Source organism: Pongo abelii, chromosome 11 (genome assembly GCF_028885655.2).
Source record: "Pongo abelii isolate AG06213 chromosome 11, NHGRI_mPonAbe1-v2.0_pri, whole genome shotgun sequence".
Taxonomy (NCBI): Eukaryota; Metazoa; Chordata; class Mammalia; order Primates; family Hominidae; genus Pongo; species Pongo abelii.
In genome coordinates this window covers 94030531-94047628 of record NC_071996.2, presented here as the reverse complement: position 1 = coordinate 94047628, position 17098 = coordinate 94030531, and the positions used below count along the sequence as shown (strand labels likewise).

Genomic DNA, 17098 nt, shown 5'->3' with positions numbered 1-17098 from the left:
ATGCCTTCTTGTAACTTTATGAAAAATACATTTTACCTTTTTTATGTACTTTGTATTTAGTAGTTTTAATTACATGTATTAATTCTAATGTCAATTCTTAATAACTCATTTTTAGTGAAAAACTTAGGAGGTAAGTAATTTCAATTATGTACCAGGTGCAGAGCCCAGATCAAAGAACCATGCCTAGAACTAGGCTTCATCATATCCTAATGGCTCAACTCTAAGAACATAAGCTTATAGACAGGTTAAGCAAGTGTCAGAAACAAAGTTCTATTTTTTTTTTTTTTTAGATGGAGTCTTGCTCTGTCGCCCAGGCTGGAGTGCAATGGCATGATCTCGGCTCACTGCAACCTCTGCCTCCTGGGTTCAAGCGAGTCTTTTGCCTCAGCCTCTTAAGCAGCTGGGATTACAGTCACGCACTACCATGCCCAGCTAATTTTTGTATTTTTAGTAGAGACGGGGTTTCACCTTTTTGGTCAGGCTGGTCTCGAACTCCTGACCTCATAATCTGCCTGCCTCAGCCTCCCAAAGTGCTGGAATTACAGGCATGAGCCACCACACCTGGCCACAAAGTTCTATATCTTAAAACACCTATCAAAGACAGACTAATTTAGGCCAAATGTCTAAATTCTGAAGACATTGCTATTTTATTTTAGCAATAATTTTAAAACTGTCTTTTTTTCATCAAAGATTACTAAAATCATGTGAACTTGAAAGGCATTTGGGCTTATTTACTTAATTTATGAGTAAGTCAGTTTGATACCCACACAGGCCGGTGTGTTTGACATTGGTGAGGAATAAAGATAAAAATGATTCAACAGCAGTATTTGTGATGCAAAGGGAGAGAGAGCTAGTTGGAAACCAGGAGTACACAGTAGGTTGCACATTTCTAATTCAAAAATGTGAATGAAAATATTTTCCTCTGTAAATGGAGACAAATGCTTCATATCCCAGAGATACCATAAAGAATAAATATCTACATTTGAAAGAAGTATGATTGTAGGTAGTTAAAAAATGAGAAGCCAAAAAGTTCTCGAATTGGGGTTAGGAGAAGAGCTGGTACAGCAGAGGTGGGGCTGTCCTGTTCACATCTTCTTGGCCCTATCATTTTAGTTTAGTCAAGTAGAAATCCAACTGCGAGTATCCCATCTTTTTTCATCGCTAATGATAGATGACAAGAGCTGATGTGAAAATACTCCAGTTCCCAAAGTCCTTGAGTAGATAACTCTGTGACATATTCCATACCAATTTCAAGGGTTCTCAGCCCATCTCAGCAAATGGCTAACAGCACACCCTTACTGGCTCCTTTCTCTTCCTCGTCTCACTTGCCCACTCCCATAACAGTGTTTTGTGGGACCAACTCCCACTTAAACGACTTGCACTGGAATCCTTGTCTCAAGGTCAGTTTCTGAAGAAACCCAAGCTAGGACAGTTGTTGGTTATGTGTTTCCTCAGAATCCTATATCCCCTTTGGTCACTAATGCCTCCTGTTTCATGCCCTCTAGAAAATTCTCCCTTTATTTGACCTGGGACCTATCATTCTCATCTTGCAGTTGCCAGGTCACTACAGTCAGAGAACATCATCTGATAAATCCTTCACAATACAGAGAAAATTTGTTAAATGTGGTGTTAACTCTCCAAATGTGTTTACATTTTTAAGAGGACCATTGGGAAAAGAACTCAGAGGAGTGAATTCCTAACTGTGAAGTTTCAGGCTCCATGTCGCCTGTATGAAGAAGATTATTTTGAACAGGCCTTCTCACATCCATTACTTCTGACTCTGGAACTTCTTAGGCCATTTGGAAGAAAAAGAGCAGATGAACTAGTTACTCTTTAATGACAAGTCAAATTTGGAAATTAGATAGAAAGGCAGTGGAAGGGGAATTTGAAGGAAAGCCAAGAAATTTAGCATAAAGTAGCAAAAAGAATAAATAGCATGTTCATGGATTCTATGACACTGTTCTCCACATTTTAACATCTTTAAAATCTCTGAAATATAATGCATATTATAATCAATAACACCTCTTAATTGCTGTTGCCATGTGGCAATCACATCGTTGTCATTGCCTGTGATGTGAAACTGGGTCAAAGCTATCATGTTGTTGTCACTTCAATTGAATTATGTGCCCTGTTGGTGCAACATACGTTGATCTTAATTGCTGTTTAAAATGTCATCAAAATATAGCACTATAATTTAGGATTGAAACAAATAGTTATTATGTATGCAGAAAGGGACAGGAACAAATCAGCAGGGTACAAATTTGATATTTGTGAAGCAACCATTTGTCACTAGATGGATGACCCTAAATTCCAAGTTTTCTTGGAAAGCAACAATAAAATGCTTTATAGGATGTAAGAAAGGAAGATGCTCACAAGTAGATAAAGTTGTATTATATTTTGTTACTGAAATTCATGCAAAAAAGATTGCCTGTCATACACAAAGCAACAGTGGCAAGAGAAATTGCCAAATTCCTCATAATAGATGAAAGAAATCTCAGCACAATAAGACCCTGGAGTGAACGATTCATGCATTGCACAGTATTATCATTAAGATGTACAACATCAATTTATCAGAAACATCCTGCTGACTGAGCAGAGTACACTTAACTTCCAGCATGACGCAAGTGAGGAAAAATGGTAATATGTGTTTAATTAAAGAGGTAATGCTAGGGATGAGGGAGTGGTTTTCCTTGGCAAGACTTAAAATCATACTGCCAATACAAATGGAACTTTAAGGAGTCCAGGATTATGAATTTGGGGTATCAAAAGCAGCATATCACTATGATCTTATGTCTAACTGCTGACTGCTGAAGTCACCACCATATTTAATTTGTGTAACTGTAAAACAATGTCTAAGAATAAGAACTTTATATGGGCAAAGGATATGAACAGACACTTCCTCAAAAGAAGACATTTATGCAGCCAACAAATGTGAAAAAATGCTCATCATCACTGGTCATTAGAGAGATGCAAATCAAAACCACAATGAGATACCATCTCATGCCAGTTAGAATGACAATCATTAAAAAGTCAGGAAACAACAGATGCTGGAGACGATGTGGAGAAATAGGAACACTTTTACACTGTTGGTGGGAGTGTAAATTAGTTCAACCATTGTGGAAGACAGTGTGACAATTCCTCAAGGATCTAGAACCAGAAATACCACTTGACCCAGCAATCCCATTACTGGGTATATACCCAAAGGATTATAAATCATTCTACTATAAAGACACATACACACATATGTTTATTGTGGCACTGTTCACAATAGCAAAGACTTGGAACCAACCCAAATGCCCATCAATGATAGACTCAATAAAGAAAATGTGGCACACATACACCATGGAATACTATGCAGCCATAAAAAAGGATGAGTTCATGTCCTTTGCAGGGACATAGATGAAGCTGGAAACCATCATTCTCAGCAAACTAACACAAGAACAGAAAACCAAACACAGCATGTTCTCACTCATAAGTGGGAGTTGAACAACGAGAATATATGGACACAGGTAGGGGAACATCACACACCAGGGCCTGTCAGGGGATGGGGGGGCTAGGGAAGGGATAGCATTAGGAGAAATACCTAATTTGATGACAGGTTGATGAGTGCAGCAAACCATCATGGCACATGTATACCTATGTAAGAAACCTGCACATGTATCCCAGAACTTAAAGTATAATAAAAAAAAATTTTAAAGAACTTTTTCAAAGATATTATTAAGAGTGAACCACAATAGTGGATGGATAATGACTGTGGTGACAGAAGACTGATTAGAAGTCTTCTGGAATAGACATCTGAGAATCTATCATATATTCTGGTTCTCAATGATTCCATGGACGTCTGCCTGAAAAGTTAAATAAGAATCTCATCTATTAGTGATGTGGTTGTTAATCATGATGGTATGACTAGACTATTACAACTCTTTAATGTTTGAGTCAACAAACCATTTAACCGTATGTAGAAAAAATATGAGTCCTGGTTCTTGTCTGAAACCTTCTACTGAGAAATTTTGGAGAGATCAAGAAAGTGCCAGCATCAAAACTTACAAAATGAAGACAATAATTGTGCACACTCTACAGAAATATGCATTGCTGTCATGCTTGATGGCCCAGAAGACATTATTTTATGGAAAAATATGGGTGCCAATAAATCTAAGTTTAAAAGAGATCAGAAAAATTGAACTCTGAAGTAAAGTAGTTTTAGGAAGACATTAGCCAATTTATTACACATATACTTCCCTTTTAATATATGTACACAATACTGATATATTAGTAAATATATAAATCTATGTTGAAATAAATCAAGAGTTTAACCAATAAAGAAAAAAATAAAAATTCTAAGTGATAAAAAGCATTGTGGTATACTTTGTATTTTTGTTTCAAGGCAAAAAGCATTACTAGAGATAAAGGTCAGTGCATGGTAATAAAAGATTTCATTGACCACTAATATATAAAAGTCTAAATGCGTATGACAGTAGCACAAGAAGAAAAATTCACAGAGTAGATTTTAACTTACCTTTTTCAATGACTGCAAAAATCTATCAGGCAAAGAAAAATCAGCAAGGATGCAGAAATTTGAACAAAACAATTAACAAACATGGTTTAATAAACCTGTATGAAACATTTGTACCCAACAACTGCAAAATACATATTCTTTACAAGCTGACATGAAACATTTACAAGTTTTATATTATGTTTCATAAAACATAATGTTTTATGACCATTATGCTGGGTCATAAAACAAGTCTCAACAAATTTAAAGTGACTGAAGTCATTCATAGAATGTATTCTGATTAAAATTAAATTATTCTAAAAATCTGTAAAAAAAAAAGATAAATAGAAAATCCCTATGTATAGAAATTAACAAATACATTTTTAAATAAGTCACCGTAGGACAAATATGAAATCCTGATGGAAGTTAGATGATTGAAAAGGAGGAAAATTCTATCAATATCCACATGATATATGATTTGTATATGCAGAAAATTCAAAAGAATCTACAGATATAATTTTAGAATTAACAAGAGATGTTACAAAAGCATTATAATCAGAGTTAAGCAAGGTTGTTGGATTCAAAATCAATATACAAAAATTAATTACATTTCTATATAACAGCAAAAACAATAAGGAAAAAGATATTTATTCCAGTATCAAAAAATATCGTCTACATAGAAATAAACCTAGTAAACACGTATAAGATTATAATGTTTAATAGAGAAATATTAAAGAAGACATAAATAAATAGATTAGAACACAAGTATAAAGATGCCAAATCTCCCTAAATTTTACCTAAAGATTTAGTGTCATTCAAATTCTCAACCAGGATGTGCGTGTGTGTGTGTGTGTGTGTGTGTGTGACAGGTTGGTTCTAAAACGTATATAGAAATACAAAGAAGACCTATTCTACTTGACATCAAGACTTACTATAAAGCTGTAGTAAAAAACACAAAAAGATTATCTATTGATGAAGCAGAGATAGAACCATAAGATGGAATGGAGTCCAGAAACAAGCCCACCTACAAAGGAACACTTGATTTATGACAGAGCTGGCCCAGCAGAGCAGTGGTAAAAGAATAAGATGTTCAGTAAATGTTACTGGAATTTGGTAGACATATGGAAAAAAATGAAAGAAAACTCATTATTAACAAGCTCCAAATTAATTACAATCAATGGTGCAAAACCACAAGAAAAATCTCCATGCCTGCAGCTTACAGAAAGATATCTTAAATAATAAGAAGCATAAATTTTAATAAATGATTTACTAAAATTTAAAACCTCTTCATTGACACTAGAAGATAGGAAAAAGATAAGCCATAGAGTAGAAGGTATTTGCAATAAATTTGCATGAGAAACTGATACACTACAGAAAATGAGCAGTTTCTCTTTTTTTGGCATGCTTCTTCCTTCCTCCCACTAACACACACTTAAGGGCTTGTTTTGTTGTTATTTTGAGGTTCACGTACTTAGTAACTGCTGAAAGGTGAATATGAGTATGTCTTTGATACTTAGGAAAATAGAAGTGCTCATTTGTTACTGAATCTATAATGATCAATTTTCCATAAGATGTTTTTGTTCATACATTTAAGTGAGGGACTTAGGAAACATGCAAAAGGAAAGTGAAAAGATATCCTGGATGAAAACAGCGGTGATTCCTGGCTCTTAACAAAGAAGAAAAAGTGAGTAATTTAACCTTACAAAGTATGGGGGAAACTGAATCTGAAAAGGAAGGTAGAAGAAGTTCAAGTAAGAAAGGAAAATGAAAAAAGTGTACAACACAACCGAGAAATGTTGAAAGGTAGTATCTGAATGATCGGCATAGAAATATTCCTGCAACAGTGAGAAAAACAGGCAAATAATGGTAATTCTTGGGTTCTTAGAGGAACTCTAAAAACTAAAAAGGATCCTAATCTTGGATGGCAAGAGTTTTCAAGTTTACATGAATAACAGAGCTTCCAAATTAGCCCTAGGAGAAGCCCTTTATTTTTAACAATGGAATAATATTAAAATAAATTGAGAAAAATGAGAAAATGTAGCTTTTCTTGGAGACTTGAATATAGGTTACATGAAAAAAATAATACATGGGAAAATTAACATCAGGAACAAATTCTAGCTAGAGAGAATCTGAAATTGTCGACATGCAGAAATGAAAAAATGATATCCCCACTTCATAAATAGGATCATTTTTATTTCTTTACCTTCTGAGTTTCAGTCAATTTATTTTTGTTTTTTTCATTTGGAGACTTTTGATTTAAAGAGAAAAAAGAAAGAGTTTGGAAGACTGTAAAATATGTAAGAGCAGGAATTCAGATAGTTGGTGTTTACTCTTGTTTTACAAATAGAAGTGGTAATTAACATACATCATTTAATAAAGTTGTGGCAGCAGTCAAAGTCAAAGTTTACAACCAATAACCTTATTTTTTCTCTAGAAAAATCTTCTAGTTTATATCTGTATAGTCTATTTTTGATTGTTAATTTTCCACTTTCTGGATTTTTGTTTTATTTTTTCTGCTGCTAACCTTTTGGTCATTTCATATATATTCGCACCAGCTTCAGGGAGGAGGGCTGAGGGAAACTAAATAAATGCATTTTTCTATTGTGCTTCCTGTTAATCCTGCCCTGGAAAAAGTCCAGTAACAAAGAAATTTAATACTATTGACTAAATTGATGGTGTTGTTCAGATTAGTTCTATACATTAAGGTTAGAAAACTCAGACACCTACAGAGGCCTTGCAGGTAAGGTAAATGAGTGGTTGGGACACTCACTGGTGGGCACTATGGCAACCCTGGGTAGTACATACTTTCTCCAAAGGGATTCCAGTATTTTAATTTGCACAAAGTAACTGATGGCTGAATTAGGCCCACAGGCTGCCAGTTTACAGTATCTGCATCATTAACCTTGGTAATAAAATATGTATATGCTTACATGTCATAAAAATATAGTTGCTGAAACAATGTATGATATAGTTTCACTCTAGTATACTAATGTAGTTTTGAGCTAGTTGACACAAACAGTACCAAATAGGGACAGAAACAAATGCTTTAAGCAAACCATGACACACAGTTAACAAGTGAAAAATTGAGACCACCTCGTTCATGATAATTTATAGGAAAGTAACTTTTATGTAAAACCTGCCCAAACTTTGGGAGGCTGAGGCAGATGGATCACCTGGGTTCGGGAGTTCAAGACCAGCCTGACCAACATGGAGAAACCCTGTCTCTACTAAAAATACAGAATTAGCTGGGCATGGTGGTGCATCCCTGTAGTCCCAGCTACTCGGGAGCCTGAGGCAGGAGAATCACTTGAACCCGGGAGGTGGAGGTTGTGGTGAGCCGAGATTCTACCATTGCACTCCAGCCTGGGTAACAGGCTGAAATGCTGTCTCAAAAAAAAAAAAAAACAAACAAAAAAACAAAAAAACCTGCCCAAAACTTAAAGTAAATTGACCCTGCTGAGTGTGTGTTCAGGATCTTTCCTAAAAAGATGCTCAAGAACCATTTTTCATTGTTAAAAGTTATTTTTGAGGACAAAGAGATAAATATGCTCTCTTTAGGGGTCTACGTTTACAGTATGAGTTTCTGTAACTTTCTAATGGAACAGATTATTGGAACAAATCCCAAATAATTTCACATATTTAATAGGAGATTGTTGTTGTTTTTCAAGAGGTGATATTTTCTTATGATACATATATTTAAGCTTTATGTTAGTTATTTTTGCTTATTGTTTTTTTTTTCAGGGAAAATTTCATGGAAATCCAATGCATGTAGCTGTGGTTATTTCAAACTGTTTAAGGGAAGAGAGGAGAATATTGGCTGCAGCCAACATGCCTGTCCAGGTAATATTTTCTGACCTTGTGATCTTGTTATCACCTTGAACTCAATTTTTCTGAAACAGAAATTCTTTTCTTTGGTAGGGTACAGTGGCTTACACCTGTAATCCTAACACTTTGGGAGGCCAAAGTGGGAGGATCATTTGAAGCCAAGAGTTTGAGACCAGCCTGGCCAATGAAGCAAGACCCCGTCTCCAAAAAAAAAAAAAAAACAATTAAAAATTATCTGGGTATGGTGGCATATGCCTATAGTCCTAGCTCTGTGGAGGCTGAGATAGAAGGATCACTTGAGCCCAGCAGTTCAAGGTTGCAGTGAGCTATGTTCACACCATGTACTCCAACCTGGGTGACAGAAAGAGACTCTGTGTCTTTAAAACAAAAAAAAAAGAAAAAAAAGAAAGAAAGGAGACATTTTTAAAGAATCTTTTCCAGCTTCTTTTACTTATGTTAGTGGTGCCACCATCTTTCCAGTCACTTGCAATCGAGGTCTTAGTATCATCTTTGCGTAGTTCCTTTTCTTCACCCCCGTGCTAAGACAATTACCACGTCTTTCCAGAGTGTATGTCTGGAATCTTATCTATACATCCTTTCCTGTTTGTACTGGCCACACTCTGTTCCAGGGTCCTACAATATTAGCCTAGAAATATAGTAATCACCTCCAAGCTGAATTCCTGTCATTCTCGCTCTGCCTCTTCTTGTATGTTCTGGTCTTGCTCTACACCTGTCAGTTGCTTCCATTTCCTACCTCACAGTGTACACCAGTCAGTGAGCAGGAATTTTGTCTTACAGAAGTTCCAAGAATACTTGCTTGTTAATTGTGTGAATGTACTTTACTCTAACATAGTTTAGATTATATTTTATCCCATTTTCCTGGATGAATTCAGAGTCCCCACTAAAGACAAATAGAAGAATCAATGCAGTCTTCAATGAATACTTTTTTCAGTTAATCCTTACAAAAAGGAAAGGGTGTGTAATTAATTTTCCAAGTGACCCTCCATAATTCAATAAATCATACCATTATATTTATTTTTGAAGGTCTAACAAAAGTATTTTTTTGTTTGTTTTTTGAGACAGAGTCTTGCTCTCTCACTCAGGCTAGAGTACAGTGGCGTGATCTCAGCTCACTGCAGCCTCTGCCTCCCAGGTTCAAACAATTCTCCTGCCTCAACCTCCCAAGTAACTGGGATTACAGGCACCCGCCACCACACCTGGCTGATTTTTGTATTTTTATAGAGACAGATTTCACTACATTGCCCAGGTTGGTCTTGAACTCCTGACCTCAAGTGATCTTCCCGCCTTGGCCTCCCAAAGTGCTGGGATTACAGGTGTGAGCCACTGCCCCCGGCCAAAAGTGTCTGTTATTTAACTCTTAAAAAATTCTCATGTTTAGTTATTGTCAGGTTATGGCTGTTTTGGGAGGACTTTGAAGTTTTGACAACTTTATTTTTTAGATGAAGGATGGTATCGTTTTTATTTAATATTAAAACTATAGTAAGTTTCTAAAGTATATATAGTTTGATTTAGTGCATTTGGGGTAAAAATTAAGATACTTTTACAAATATATGGTATTCTCACATGTATTCTCAGCTGTCCTTTTTTGAACCCCTCTTATCTCTAGTTATTCGTCTGTGCACGTGTGTGTGAGAGAGCGTGTTCTCTTCAAAAGTCAGATATCAGTCAAAATGTTTGTTTGAGTATATGCTCATCAAAGTCACTCTGAAAATAATTTGCTAGTACCACATACTACCGCAAAAGAAGTACTGGTTATTAAATTTCAACTAGGTAGACAAATAATGGAGGCTGATGAGAGAAAGAGAATTTTATAAAGGCTTTACCAATTGGAAGAGTGTGGTATACTGGAAGAACATCTGATCAAGAGTCAAGGACATGGGCTCTACTTGAGGTTACTGCACTGAATTTGCTGCGGATTTTAGTTATCAACCTTTCTAACCATGGCTCCCCACCCAACTTAAGATGAAGGGGCTGCTTACATCTCTAATAGTTATAGAACTTTTTATCTAAGGAACACACCCAGTATCAGATTATTAGAGTAGCTAAGACGTTCTGCTTGGAGAAACTGTCTTTTTGCTTAACCAGGCTAACATTTTTATGTTTTCTTTCATAAACTCCCTTTGTTCTAGAGTGAAAACAAATCTCATCCTAGCAGATTCAACATCCCCAATTCTAAATTTAGGGCCAATTTCATGTAGTTTCGTTATACCATTTTAAAAATTACTTGTATTGGTTTTATACAATTTTAAACGTTATATAGATGTTATAGAGAATTAGAGACAAAATTTTTAAAGTCATCAAATTATCTGTAATTTCACTATTCAGAGAGAACACATTGGTAAGATTTTGGTGTATATATTCTCCCAGTCACATGTACTTGAGTTTACATATCTATACATCTGTCCATGTACTTGCAAATGTATTTATACATACATGCATATATATGTTCAAGCAATACAGATCATATATATATATTTATATCTATATATGGTGGGTTTGTTTGTTTGTTTGTTTGAGACAGAGTCTCGCTCTGTCGCCCAGGCTGGAGCGCAGTGGCACTATCTCAGCTCAATGCAACCTCTGCCTCCCGGGTTCAAGTGATTCTCCTGCCTCAGCCTCCCAAGTAGTTTGGACTACAGGCACACACCGCCACACCTGGCTAAATTTTTTTTGTATTAGTAGAGACAGGGTTTCACCATGTTGCCCAGGCTGGTCTCAAACTCTTGAGCTCAGGCAATCCACCTGCCTCAGCTTCCCAAAGTGCTAGGATTATAGGCGTGAGCCACCGTGCCTGTCCTATATATGGTGTTTTTATAATCTGCTCTAGTCTTCAAATTTTAACCCTTTAAATTTTATGTCATTAAATACTTTTTACAGCATGATTTTTTAATGACTATAGAGTATCCATATCACATTGATCCAGACCTCAGGTCGAATTGTATGCTGTATGTATTGCATTCATCATAAACCTTTTCAAAACCAGTGAGATTTCAAGACATTCTTTTTCCAGGGGCCTCTAGAGAAATCCTTACAAAGTTCTTCAGTTTCAGAAAGACAGAGGAATGTGGAGCACAAAGTGGCTGCCATTAAAAACAGTGTGCAGGTAAGTGATCTTATACAGATAACTAGAAAGTCTAGATACTGTCCCCACATAACTACGCACCATTCTCCAATGCACCAAAAGTTAGTGTATACAGAAATCATAGGGCAATTTGTTAATAAGATAAATATCTCTCACATACTATGTTTATATAAGAATATTTCTTTATGGGAAACATTTTAACTTCAACTTGAACTTCTTTGATATGGGGCTATTCAGGTTATCTATTTCTTCTTGAATGAGCTTTGGTAATTTGTGTTTTTCCAGAAATATGTCCATTTGATCTAAGTTGTTTTATTGGCATAAAGTTATTCATAATGTTTATTGTCATTTGAATATCTGTAGAGTCTGTAGTAACGTCACATCTCTCATTTAATATTGATAAATTTTTTTCTCTTTTTTCCATAATCAGTCTATCTAGAGATTTATCAATTTAATTGATCTAGTGAAGATGTCTTAAATAAGACTTTCTGCCATGTTGTATATAAAATCAGATGTTAATTTCCCTTCCAAAATTTACATAGCATTCATTTCCTTGCCATTTATAAAAATAATAATTCCATCAAAATAAACTATAAATATTTAAAGATCAACAGTCCCGTATATTATCTGAATAGTAGGCAGAAGGTTTAAATTTATTTTCTGACTTCTGATTTAGTGATCCTCCGTAACAAGTAAAACATGAATGCAAAAGTCTGGGCTTACACTGTTGTGAGAAGGAATCAGACAGACCTAGGACAAAATACCTTGGCACATTATAATGTCAAAACCAAGGGCTCTACTCACTCTGCAAGTGTGTAAAGGCAGGAGATTATTATTTTACTATAGTAAGAATACTTAAGCACATTAATCAAGTGCACAGATGGGTTTTGCATCCAGCACAAATTCCTTTTAAACTTCTGAGGAGCAGGATGCAGCAGAGGCCCACATTTTTTGGACCCCCGAGCAGATCTTTACCAGGCCTGTACATGGATCCCCAGCTGTTTTGAGTATTGACAGCTAATGGCTTCTCTGGTGAATTGACTCTACGGGGAGACTTCAGCTGCCTTCAGACAATGACTGAGTGACAGGGGGTTGTGGGGAGAGAGGCCAGACATCTTGCCTCAAGTTGGGGTTAACCTTTGGTGCATGTTATGCTCCTGGGTTTTTCAAACCAAAGTTAGACCTAAGTGAAGACCACATGCTCACTTAGCTCCATCCCCTTCCCTTTCCCTCTCTTGTATGTCCTTTCTGCTAAGAGGACTCCTTCAACAAATCCCCTGTACCTGATCCCTGTCCCAGGTCCTGATTCCAGGAAGCCTGACCTGACTTTTAGGCAAAGCAATGCTTTTCAATCAATGTAATTCCCCCACTTATGCCATAACCTCAGTTTCTCTATGGAACATTTGTAATGTAGGTCTCAGATCATTCAGAGAGCTTTTGAAGATTATTGCTGGGTATTTTCACCTTTTGCAATTACTGATGACAATATACTCTAGAAACCCCTGAATTACTTACCATAGCATTGAATTTTCAGAGATCTGGCATTGGTTTAATACACTTTTCATTAGAAGATTCTGCAAGATACTGCCTTCTTTTAGCTTTTAATTAATTTTGAGATCAAAAGATGGAACCACAGTATATCTCTGCTTTAAAGCTATCATATTTTATTTTGGTACATTTTCTCATGCATGTAGGTTCCATGAGTTTAGTAGCTCAGAGCCTTCCATGGGACTTTGTTCTGCAGAAACTTAGCATCAAAGTGAAATGCTACAAGTGGTATTGGGGTATAGTGAAAAGAAAGAGTAAAGACTGAAGCTAGACTAGACTAGATTTGAATTCTAGCTTGAGTATGTATTATTATATGACTTTGGGCCTCATTTTCCTCACATGAAAAATGGAAATAGTTTACTTTGCAGGTTGCTGAAAGGATAATCTATGTAAGGTATAGGCACAGCACAGGTTGCTCAAAATTGGTAGCTCTTATTACTACGGGTGGATAGACAGTATATCATGTAGTCAATAGCTACTACTTTGTTTCTTTTCTAAGGTTTATAAATATGGAGAATGTCATTAAGAGAATGAGATAACAGGGATTAGAAGAGTAATAATAGCTACTACTTATGAAGCATATATTTGGTACCAGGCACTGTTTTAAGCAGTCGAACTAATGTAATCCTTATAACAACTCCTTGAAGTAGATACTGTTATCCTTCTTCCTCCCACCCCCACACCCCTTTTTACAGGCGAAGAAGCTAAAATGCAAAGACATTTGCCCAAGTCCATGCAGCTAATAAGTCATAGAGTTGGGACACAAATTCAGACTTTCTTCCTCTGAATTCTATACTTTTTGTAACCAATAATTTAAAATTTGGATTAAATTTTATTCCGATTAAAATTTAAAATTTGTGATGAAAGCGTTGCTGTGGTAGATATATGTTTCCTTAGAGAAGACTTCTTGGAATAAACAGGCAGTAGAAAGTTTGACTTTTCTAAGAAGAAAAGGAAGTACAGTAGTCTGAATCTAGGAAGTGCAGTGGGTCTGTCTTTGGTTAAGGGTGGGGTCAAGGTCAGACTGCTGGACTTCCCACAAACTTCTCACCGAGCACCTGAGTGACCTTGGACAAGTGAGTTACTTCACATCTCATGGCCTCTGCTTCTTCCTCTGTAAAAGTGAGGATAACCCACTTCATGGGTGTTGTGAAGACTAAAGGAGATAATATAAAAAAGCCTTTAGCCCAGATCTTGACATTTACCATTATATCTGAAAAGGAAAATATCACCAGGTTTGGGGAAAAGTAAAGTAAAAATCTCAAAGACAGAATAACAGGAGATGCAGAAGAAGCATAGGCATATTTCAGGAAATAGAAAGAAAAAAATATTTAAGCTGAATTGTCATAAGCTACAGCATATTTAAATGAAGATTTCAGCAAAAAGTGATCATTGATACATTAGTACAGAGTTATATGAAATACCCAAGGGTTCTAAAAGGGCAAAAATATTCATATTTTCCAATTAAAAAAAGATTATATGCATAGCATCATTTGGAAGTAATTAAGAAATGAGCAAGTAGATGCTGAAAGACTTCCAGGCAAGTAAAAAGAGAGAATAGCTGGAAGGGCAAGTTCAATCTGGTTCTTCCAGCATTATCCAACTTTCATATGAAGTAGCTCTTTAGAAGCGTGGGTTCATTATGGTCTTTGGTTGCTGTTGGAGATTGGAAGCACCAAGCAGTTTTTTAAAATACTTATGATGTTGTTTGATTGACATGCTTAATTGTAACAGCAGAGTGAGTACGTTTTCTTTTGTGAAAAGATGACAGAACAAGATACCAAATACTTAGAAGACCTGCAAGATGAATTTGACTACAGGTATAAAACAATTCAGACAATGGGTAAGTTTTTGTTTTTTCTATAATTATGCATAGAGACAAAAAGGCATCTTGAGTAGAGTTTTCTCACTGACAGAGTGGATAAATTTGATCTACTTGCTTAGGTGAGCCTAGGGAAATACAGGGAGTATTTTCTTGTTTTGCTTCTTCCTTATCTCTGCATATAAATATGTCTGTGTGTGCGTGTTTAAGTGTATGTGTACCCATCTATATCCAACCAATTCCAAGTAAATTACCAACTAATTCAACATAAATTTCAAACTGCATGAGGAATTACCCCTACTTCAGCACAGGTCTCTAAAAAATAAAAACCTTCTCCTATAGAATCAAAATATAATTATCACAGAAACAATAGTAATAATAATTGCCTAACATGATCAGAGAATTACAAGTAGTATTTTAGTAATATAATTTTCTAAGATTATAAAATAGAAATGTGTTTCATAGAAGAAAGCATAAAATATAGGCAAAAGCATTAAAAAAATAAAAATCTCATGAAATCGCACTATCTACAGATAAATACTGTCAAAATATATTTCCTTCCAGCCTTTTCTCTGTATGTTCACATACATACACATCTATGTACTTATTTTCAAAAAATGAAATCATATTGTATATAATTTTGTGTACTGCATTTAACGTTTTATTTTTAAGTATTTCCTCATGTCAAAAAGTCTCCAAAAACATAATCTCAGTAATTGCATAAATGTCAAAATGTAAGGTCACTGCAATTTATTTTACTATTTTTTCTGTGGTTAAACACTGAAATTGTTTACAACTAGGTGTTTTTTAAAAATGAAGGGGAAGAGAACATTTACAAGTCCTAAGATTTACCAATAATAATAGAAGAATAGTTTAAAGTATGTTGCAATTAATGGGACAATTGGCAAGATTCTAATTAGGTCTAGTTTAGTTGATGGAATTGTGCTGATATTAATTTACTTGTTTTGATCATTGTGCTTACTATGTTTATGTAAGAGAACAGAAGAAACTAGGTGAAGGATATATGAGAACTCTGTGCTATTTTGCAACTTTTTTGTACCTCTAAAATTATTTCAAAATAATTCAAAAAAATAAATCAGATATAAACTTTCCATTTACAGAATCATCTTCAACTATTCAAATGTTGGCCTAAAATGTATCTTGAAGGAAATATTAATGATTGTGGCCAAACATTTAATTTTTCATACATGAAGATGAGATGTTTTGGGTTCTTCTCCTGATATGCTTAAGATGCCTTGACTTCCAGGAAATATTATTCAAAATGTTCACAATTATTTGTACATACAACTTTTCCATTCAGAAGAAATGGCACAAACATGGGTTTCATTATCAAAGGGGGAGTCCATGACCCTAAAAGGGTTTAGAACAACTGTAAATTTAATCAAGTGATGTTCATTGAAGGCAGCCTTATTCCAAATTTTATATGCAAACTACTAATTTTAAGAATTAGATTATTTGAACTTAATTTGTTATGATTTGAATTACTTTTTCAGTGCTTCATGTCCATTATGAATTAAAATGATCATTTTTATCACCTGAATCCACAAATATTTATTTTGTTTGTCCCATCCTGTTGTAAGTGAAAAGAAAAATACAAGGGAAACAAGTTATTATATCCTTGGCGAAGACGGGAAAGGTTAGCTAAAGAAGTTTTCAGTTTCCAAAATGCTACATAAACAAGATTTTGCTATGTATGGGATCTAGGAGTTAGTGAATTTGTGAATCATTACAACCAGAAATGAGTTCCTGGAGATTAGTCCTAATTTGTAGAGAAATTTGCCACAGTTGTTCTGGGGCCTCTTTTTCACAATTACACAAGTCAAATCAGCATTCCCAGCCCCCATTTTTCATGAACATGAATGGTTGGTAAAAACAGTCACTTGCCATTGTAGGAGCAAAAAGGGAACCTTCTGCCTTCACCCTCTGAAGGTTCATTGAATATGGACTAATAAAATGTAGATCAATAGGAGAAAAAGGCATGCAAATTAATTTAACATGCACAGCATGGGGGAATAGCAGGAGAGTGGTTACCCAGTAATCCAGTGAGGTACAGATGCTTATATGCCCTTCTTCATAAAGGAAAGGGAGATTGGAAATGTAGAAGCAAATGATTTTTAAAGTTAATGAATGGACCCAATGCTCAGGCAGTGGTTAGTAAATAATATTCTTGGAGAATTGACTGGAACCTGAGAACAAACAATGGTTTGGGACAAAGTCTGGGCTCTAGGTGTGGTGTTTAATTTTCAGACTTTTCCTCTGTGATATGAGTTTTAAGTTTTTCTGGTTA

The 17098-nt window shown here is 35.3% G+C and overlaps 1 protein-coding gene across 7 annotated transcripts in view; it reads left to right on the top strand.

The window, feature by feature from the left end:
• STAT4 (signal transducer and activator of transcription 4) overlaps positions 1-17098 on the top strand; it is a 122856-nt gene that overhangs the window by 67999 nt on the left and 37759 nt on the right. For all 7 annotated transcript variants that reach the window (XM_063712931.1, XM_063712932.1, XM_063712927.1 and 4 more), the window contains 3 exons: positions 8234-8332; positions 11349-11441; positions 14733-14811. In XM_063712931.1, the coding sequence (XP_063569001.1) occupies positions 8234-8332; positions 11349-11441; positions 14733-14811 (271 nt within the window). The remainder of the gene's footprint in view (positions 1-8233; positions 8333-11348; positions 11442-14732; positions 14812-17098) is intronic.